This window comes from Molothrus ater, chromosome 25 (assembly GCF_012460135.2).
Source record: "Molothrus ater isolate BHLD 08-10-18 breed brown headed cowbird chromosome 25, BPBGC_Mater_1.1, whole genome shotgun sequence".
In the NCBI taxonomy this organism is placed as follows: Eukaryota; Metazoa; Chordata; class Aves; order Passeriformes; family Icteridae; genus Molothrus; species Molothrus ater.
In genome coordinates, this window is record NC_050502.2 from 1,916,696 (window position 1) to 1,924,887 (window position 8,192).

At 61.6% G+C, this 8,192-nt stretch overlaps 1 protein-coding gene across 1 annotated transcript; it reads left to right on the top strand.

Moving 5' to 3' along the window:
- Positions 1-864: 864 nt before the first annotated feature.
- Positions 865-6,982, top strand: SYPL2 (synaptophysin like 2). The gene is made up of 6 exons (XM_036398335.2): positions 865-925; positions 1,490-1,561; positions 3,232-3,350; positions 4,128-4,329; positions 4,411-4,602; positions 6,460-6,982. The coding sequence occupies exons 1-6, from the start codon at positions 875-877 to the stop codon at positions 6,586-6,588; spliced, it is 765 nt and encodes a 254-aa protein (XP_036254228.1). The 5' UTR covers positions 865-874; the 3' UTR covers positions 6,589-6,982.
- The last annotated feature ends 1,210 nt before the right edge of the window (positions 6,983-8,192 follow it).

Here is an 8,192-nt window from a genome sequence, read left to right on the forward strand (position 1 = left end):
GGGAGGGCGGGACCAGCGCAGAGGGGAGGGCGGGGCCGGGATTGGGGAGACGAGAGATGGGCGGGGCCATGCGATGGGGCGGGACAAACGCGCGATGGGCGGGGTCATGGTATCGGGGGCGTGGCCATACCGCTAGGACGCTGGGTGGGGGCGTGGTCTGACGGGGGGCAGAGCGGGGGGCGGGGCGATGCTCTGAGGGGCGCGGTCTGTAGAGGGCGTGGCTGCTATGCCAGGGGCGGGGCCAGAGCAGCAGGGGGCGGGGCCTGCGGCGGGGACGACGCGGTGCCGGGAGGGGTTCCCGGGAATGGGGAACCGGGAATGAGGAACCGGGAAAGGGGCGTCGTTAAACGGGGGTCGAGAAGAGGGTACCGGGAATGGGGGGTCGGGGAGGCGGTACCGGGATGGGATACCGAGAAAGGGGCACCGGGAAGAAGCTCCGGGAGGCGGTGTCGGGAAGGGGCTCCGGCACGGAGGGGAATACCGGGAGGAGGTACCGGGAGGGGCTGTACGCCCCTGTCCCCCCGGGCCATACCGGCACCCCAACTCCTGGTACACGGTGCCACGCCGCCAGCCTCCTTGCCGGCCCCGGTAGCGTTCCCCGGCGGAATTCCTGCCCCGTTCCAGCGCTCCCGGCTGCCGGGGGAGCGGCGGAGCCGATGCACGGCCGGATCCCCCCCGGGGGGCGCTGCGCTGCCCGGAGGGCCCGGGGGCGGCCCGGGGCGGGGGGCAGGCCCGGGGGACCCGGCCCAGGGGCGCTGCCGGGGGCGGGGCGGTGCTGCCCGCCCCGGGGGCGCTGCGGTGCCCGGTGGCGGCTCCGCCAGCGGAGCCGTCCCAGCGGGCGGTGGAGGCAGCACCGACCGCCCCCGGCCCGGCCATGTCGGAGCCCGGCGCCCCCGCGGCCGGTGATAAAGCGCCCCGGCTCCAGGTAGGGCTCCGGTGCGTCCCCCCTCCCGGTGACCGCGGCAGGCTCCCGGTGCAGCCCCTCGGTGTCCCGGCACTGTTGCTTGGGGCAACTCCCGGTGTCTCCCCGGTGTCTGGGAGGCGATCCCCGGAGGCTTCCGTGGTGTTCCAGTGCCGACCCCCGGAGCAGCGCACAGTGTCCCGTTGTAGCCGCCGGTGCGATCTCCGATCACCAGAGCCCTCCGCTGCTCTGGTGCCGTGGCCGATGCCGTTCCCCGGTCCCCCAGGGCAGCCCCTGTCCGGGGCAATCCCGTTGCATCCCCCCCGTTTCCCCAGGGCAGCTCCCCGGTTCCCCGGTGCGGCCCCTCCGGTTCTCTGGGGCAATCCCCCCGGTTTCTCGGAGCAGACCCTTCTCCACCGAGGCAACCCCCAGCCCGGAGGAGGCCCCATTGCAGCCCCCTGACTCCCGTTACAGCCCCCTGCCCGGGGCAATCCCGTTGTGGCAACCCGGGGTGGCGCCCCGTCCCCCGGAGCAGCCCCCGGTGCTGTCCCGGCGCTGTCCCGGTGCTCCCGCCGCTCTCTCCTGCAGGACCGCGTCCTTCGTGGGCTGCGCTGGGGCCGCCTCCAGGAGCCGCTGGGTTTCATCAAGGTGCTGGAATGGGTGAGTGACCCCGCTGTGCCCCCCGGTCCCCGGTGTGCCCCCGTCACTGCCCCTTCCCAGCACTGCTGCTCCCCACAGCCCGCAGTCCCCCCACATTTGAGGGGTTCCATTCTTTCCTGAAGGAATCCCAGAACCCCCCCTGCCCCTCCAGAGCTTCCTGCACCCCATCAGCAGCGGGGTGGAGGCCTCATTTTGGGGGCTCCGGGGGAGGACGGCAGTGGGGCCACACGGGTTCGGGCCACCAGCCCCTCCCGGTGACCTTGAGCAGGTGGCTGTGCCCAGCCATGCCAAAGGGGACAGTGACATCGGGGTGCCGGGTCCCTGCCACTGCCAGGGGCTCAGGGGGCACTGGGGGGGTGGGTGGGTGTGTGGGGAGAGGGACTGAGGGTCAGTGAGCCCCAGGAAGGGGACCCTGGGGACAGGGGGGCAGCCAAGTGCCCGCGGCTCTGTCCTGTCCTGGCCATGCCATGAATGGCTCCTGGGAGATTGGGTTTCAGGGTGGCATTTCTGCAGCTCGGCCTCGCCAGGGCCGGGGGGCTCCCGGGGGAAACTGAGGTACAGGGGGGACTCAGGCCTCTTTGGGCATCTCCCACCGGGAGAAGCCAGCTTGAGGGGCTTTCCCCCGCTCCTACAGCTCTTTGGTTTGCATAATCCCACCCACGGAGGCTCTGGGCTCCCCCTGCCATTGAGGCCACCATATGGGATCAGATCCCACGTGCAAAGACAGCCCAAAAACAAAAATGAGGAGAAAATCCCTGGAGGATCCACTGACACTGCTGCTTAAACCCTTAGTGCCACACATGGGCTGCCCATCCCTGCAGGAGAATATTCAACAGTATTTCTGAATCAATTCCATTTAAAACTCCCAATCTTGTCCCTAAAGGATCCCAGTTAGATCCTTTCTTATTCTGCTCCTGAGGTATACCTGTCTTTGTAACAACGTTGTCCAGCTCTCAAAGGATGTTCTTAGGAAAGAGGAGCAGGCTGGTTGGATTTTTGAGATGTTAATTTGCATTAGCAACTCAACATGTTTGAGAGACCATTCTGGATTGAACAACAGTTGTTCACCCACATTTGTCACTGTGTAGGGGCCTATTTCATACACTTCAGGTTCAAGTTTGGGTTGAGTCTGAACTATTTGAGTCCTAGTGTGGGTTGTATAAGGTCCTGCTGTTGTAAAAAGTACAGTGTCTATTTTAAATTTAAATTATCCCCCATTTCACCCAGGGGGGCTGGGAGCTCAGCCAGGAGGAGCTGTGGGGAAACCCTTTGGGAATGGTGTTTTCCCAGCACCCTCATCCAAGAGATGAAAGCAGTGGGACTCCAACAGCAAGGGAGGGCAGTGCTGGCTCCTGGGGAGGGGACAGCTCTGGTGGTCCCACCATGGGGATGCTCCCAGCTGCCTGGAAACCCACTCTGACACTCAGTACCCTGCCCAGAATTAAGGGGGGATGGGGTGGGATTGGCCTTGGTGTCCCCACCCACCCAAACATGACCCCCACCCTCAAATCCCAGTGCCAGCAGAATCCCAGTGCTGGAGGGAGGCACCTGAGGGCAGCACCTGGGGGGTGGCAGCTTGCCCATTACTGAGTGCCAGGGGATGCAGCCTGGCCCCCAAGGATGAAAGGGGCCCAGGGCTCACCCCCCTGACCCACTGCCCTCTCCTGTAGCTCTTTGCCATCTTCGCCTTCGGCTCCTGCGGCTCCTTCAGCGGCGAGACCGGAGCCACAGTGAAATGTGACAGTGGAGGGATGACAGCCATCAGCATCCAGTTCGGGTACCCCTTCAGGTGAGGGGGTGCTGAGCCCTGACACCCCCCAGTTGCCCCCACACAAGCTGGGGAAGCTGGGCTGGGTTAGACTCCATTCCTGCTGGCAGGACCTCCATGGGACCACAGCCATGGTCTCTGTAGTGCTGTGTTCAGCTGGGAACCATCCACACCCTGACCCTATGGGACATCCCCTGGCATCCCTGTCCGTTCCTGACACCACCCAGGGGGATTCTTGTTAATCATGGAAAACCAGGGTGGGGAGGGAGGGAAATTCTCAGTACTCGGGGAAGACCATGGGAATCCTGATTTATCTGGGAAGGCAATGATGGAGTTGGGCCAGATGAGAGTCACGGTTCTAACCCCTCTCCTCTGCCACCTGCCCCCTGCCAGGGCACTAGACCCTGGAAAAGAATCCAGGTTATGGCAGTGGATCTGTGCCATCTATCCCAGGGCACCACCCCATCCTGGTTATTCTGGCCACCCCTGTCATTGTCACCATTCCCAGGGGACCACCCCAGCCTGGTTATCCTAGCCATCCCCATCAAACCTTCCATTCCCAGGGGACCAGCCCATCCTGATTATTCTATCCATCCCTGTCACCACCTCCATTCCCAGGGAACCACCCCAGCACTTACTCCATCCATCTCTCCCATCCCAGGAGACCACCCCAGCCTGGTTATTCTATCCATCCCTGTCACTACCTCCATTCCCAGGGGACCACCCCAGCATGGTTACACCACCTACCCCCACCATCCTGTCCATTCCCAGCCCCCTGACCCCCTCCCTGTACCCCAGGTTATACCAGATTCCCTTTGGGATGCCCAACTGTGAGGATGAATCAGAAGCCCGCACCCTGTACCTCGTTGGCGATTTCTCTGCTCCCGCCGAGTTTTTCGTGACCCTGGGGGTCTTCTCCTTCCTCTACTCCATGGCTGCTCTGGTGCTCTACCTCCGCTTCCATTCCCTGTACACGGAGAACACGAAGCTCCCGTTCACAGTAAGGCAGGCTCAGCCCCGGGGCACGTGAGCCCGGCGCCATGCCAGGGTGCCAGCTGATGCCAGGCTCTCGTCCTGGCAGGATTTCTGTGTCACCGTCTGCTTTGCCTTCTTCTGGCTGGTGGCGGCGGCGGCCTGGGGCAAGGGGCTGAGCGACGTGAAGGCGGCCACGCGCCCCTCCGCCCTCATCGCTGCCATGGCCGTGTGCCAGGCCGACGGCGTGCTCTGCAACGCTGGCACCACGCCCGCCATGGGGCTGGCCAACATCTCGGTGGTGAGGGCACGGGGGCATGCACAGCGGCATAGACACGGGCACACGTGGGCACACACACATGGACGCACACAGGGGCACACACAGGGGCACACACACATGTGGGCACACACACATGTGGGCACACACACATGTGGGCACACACATGTGGGCACACACAAGGGCACACACGTGGGCACACACACAGGCACACACACGGGTACACATGGGTACAGAGGGGCACACACATGGGCACACACGGGCACACACACAGACAAACACATGGGCACACACAGGGGCACACACAGGCACACAGGGGGGCACACACACAGGCACACAGGGACACACATGGAAAAGAAGGGCACACACATGGGCACACACACAGACAAACACGTGGGCACACACACAGGCACATACGGGGCACACACACATGAGCCCAATGGGCACATACATTGGCACACATGGGCACACACGCATGGGCACAAACACGGGAGCACACATGGGCACACACACAGGGGCACACACACAGGGGCACACACCCATGGGCACACACATGGGCATACACACATGGGCATGCACCTGGGGGCACACACGTGGACACACACACACAGAGGGGCACACACACGGGCACACACACACGGGCACACACACACGGGCACACACACAGGCACACACATGGGCACACACATGGGCACACAGGTGTACGTTCACACACTCTGCCACACCTGTGCCAGATTCCTGAGCTCAGCCAGGAGAGGGCAGTGGCAGTGTGGGCACACAGATGAAAATATGGGCACAGAATGGAAATGTGGGTGAAAACATTCCACAGCCACCTGCCTTGGTACCACGGGATGGGGGATCCACCCTGCATCCCTCCCACTGGGATCCTGGCACTGGGAATGGGCACCCTGCTCTGGGATCCTGGCACTGGGAATGGGCACTGGCACTGGGAATCTGGCACTGGGAATGGGACCTGGCATTGGGAACCAGACCATTGGGAATGGGCACCTTGTACTGGGAATCTGGCACTGGGAATGGGCACTGGCCCTGGGATCCTGGCACAGGGATCCTGGCACTGGGACTGTGGCACCCAGCCACCAGGGACTACCAGGATGGGGTGGGGGGTGGTGGTGCAGTCCCTGGCAGTGTTTGGGATGTGTGGGGTGCATGATGTGCATGGGGGCATGGGGCATATGAGGTGCTTGAGGTATGGGGTGAAGTGGGGTGCATGGGGTGCATCTGGCATGGGGTTACACGGTGCACATGGCGTGCATGAGGTACATGTGGCATACAGGGTCTGTGGGGTGCACACTGGGGCACATGGGGTGCATAAAATGCCTGGGGTGCGTGGGTGTGGAATTTGGGGTGTGTGGGGTGCAGGATGTGGGATACACATGGGGTACGTGGGTGCCTGGAGCACAGTGGGGTGCGTGGGATGTACGGGAATTATGGTGTGTATGGGGTGTGTGGGGTGTATAGGGCACACACGATGCACAGGCTGCATGCAGTGTATGGAATGTATGGAAAGTATAGGGTGTATGGGGTGTATGGGAAGTTTGGGTGTATAGGGCACACACGATGCACAGGCTGCATGGGATGTATGGGATGTATGGTGTGCACAGGGCACACACCATGCACAGGGTACATGGGGTGTATGGAATGTATGGAAAGTTTGGGGTGTGTGGGGTGCACAGGGCACACACGATGCACAGGCTGCATGCAGTGTATGGAATGTATGGGAAATTTGGGATGCACAGGGTTCATGGGGTGCTTGGAGCTCATGGGGCACACAGGTTGTGTATGGGGTGCTATACTCCCCCAAGGCTGCCCTGTGGGACCCTCTCCCTGTTTCTCTGTCCTCTCCCCTTTCGTCTCCTGCAGCTCTTCGGGTTCCTCAACTTCCTGCTGTGGGCCGGGAACTGCTGGTTCGTGCTGCGGGAGACGCCGTGGCTGCGGCCGCCCGCGCCCCGCGACAGCGCGGCCGAGCAGGGCGCCATCGACAAGCAGTGACCGGGGGGACCCAGCCCGGGGGGACCCCGCCCGGGACCCCGCCCGGCCCCCGGGACCTCGCGCCGGCCGCCAGCCCGGGGACGGGGTGTCGCTGTCACCGCGTTGGAGCCGCCGGGGGTTCGGATGCTGGAGGGGGACACGGAATCCCGGGGGTCCCGCTCGGTGTCGGGGGCTCCGTGTGTCACCCCGGGGCTCCGTGTCTGTGTGGGGCGCATAAAGTCCTGGCTACCAGCTGTGCACTGGGGCTCCTGTGTCTGCCTCGGTGCGGAGCTGAGCACACACCCGGGTGGGGCACGACCCCTGGTCCGTGCAGGGATAAACCCGTCCCATCTCTGGTAGAGGGTCGGCTGTGGATCTCAGATCAGTTCGGGCTGATGGAGGGTCCCAGACAGGTCACAGGGGACCCCAGATCAGTAAAAGGATAATCAGGAAATGCAGTCCGGTATTGGGATAACACTGGGAGCACCACTCCAGTATAGAGATAATCAGGAACCCCAGTCTGGTATTGGGATAATACTGGGAGCACCAGTCCTGCATAGGGATAATCAGGAACCCCAGTCCAGTATTGGGATAATATTTGGCAGCACCAGTCCTGTATGGGGATAATCAGGAACCCTAGTCCAGTATTGGGATAACATCATGAGCACCAGTCCTGTATAGGGATAATCAGGAACCCCAGTCTGGTATTGGGATAACATTTGGGAGCACCAGTCCTGTATAGGGATAATCAGGAACCCCGGTCCAGTATTGGGATAACATTTGGGAGCACCAGTCCTGTATAGGGATAATCAGGAACCCCAGCCCAGTATTGGGATAACATTGGGAGCACCAGTCCTGTATAGGGATCAGCTGGACCCCCAGCTGGAATGGGAATAATGGCAGGGAGTCCCAGTTCAATATAGGGATAATAGGGAACCCCAGACCAGTGGAAGGATAATGGGGCATCCCAGGCTGGTATAGGCATAATGGGGAACCCCAGCCCCTCACAGGAATAACCTGGAACCTCAGCCTTGTATGGCAATACCCTGGGCTCACAGCCCGGTATAGGAGTAACTATACCAGACCCCAGTCCCTTATAGGACTAACTGAGGTTCTGGGTCTGGTATGGGGATAACAGGGAACCCTGACCGAGTATAGGGATACCAAGTGCCCCTAAACTGTTATAGGGATACTGAGTACCCCCATCCACATATAGGGATAACAGGAGACCCCAGCCCCTTATAGGATAGACTGGGGTTCTGGGTCTGTTATGGGGACAACAGGGAACCCCAAGCTGTTATAGGGATACCCAGGTACCCCCAACCTGTTATAGGGATACTGGTTACCCCCATCCCTGTACAGAGATAACTATACCAGATCCCAGCCCCTTATAGGATAGACTGGGGTTCTGGGTCCGATATGGGGATAACAGGGAACCCCAACCACGTATAGGGATACTGAGTGCCCCTAACCTGTTATAGGGATACCGGGTACCCCTAACCTGTTAGAGGGATACCCCCATGCCCATACAGAGATAACAGGAGATCCCAGCCCCTTATAGGAATAACTTGGGTTCTGGGTCTGGTATGGGGACAAGAGGGAACCCCAACTGAGCATGGGGATAC

Bases quoted from the DNA above. Each gene is read 5' to 3' on its own strand.
- SYPL2 (XM_036398335.2), top strand. From the start codon at position 875: ATGTCGGAGCCCGGCGCCCCCGCGGCCGGTGATAAAGCGCCCCGGCTC. The intron at 3,351-4,127 runs GTGAGGGGGTGC...CCTGTACCCCAG, and splicing joins CAGTTCGGGTACCCCTTCAG to GTTATACCAGATTCCCTTTG. The intron at 4,330-4,410 runs GTAAGGCAGGCT...TCGTCCTGGCAG, and splicing joins ACACGAAGCTCCCGTTCACA to GATTTCTGTGTCACCGTCTG.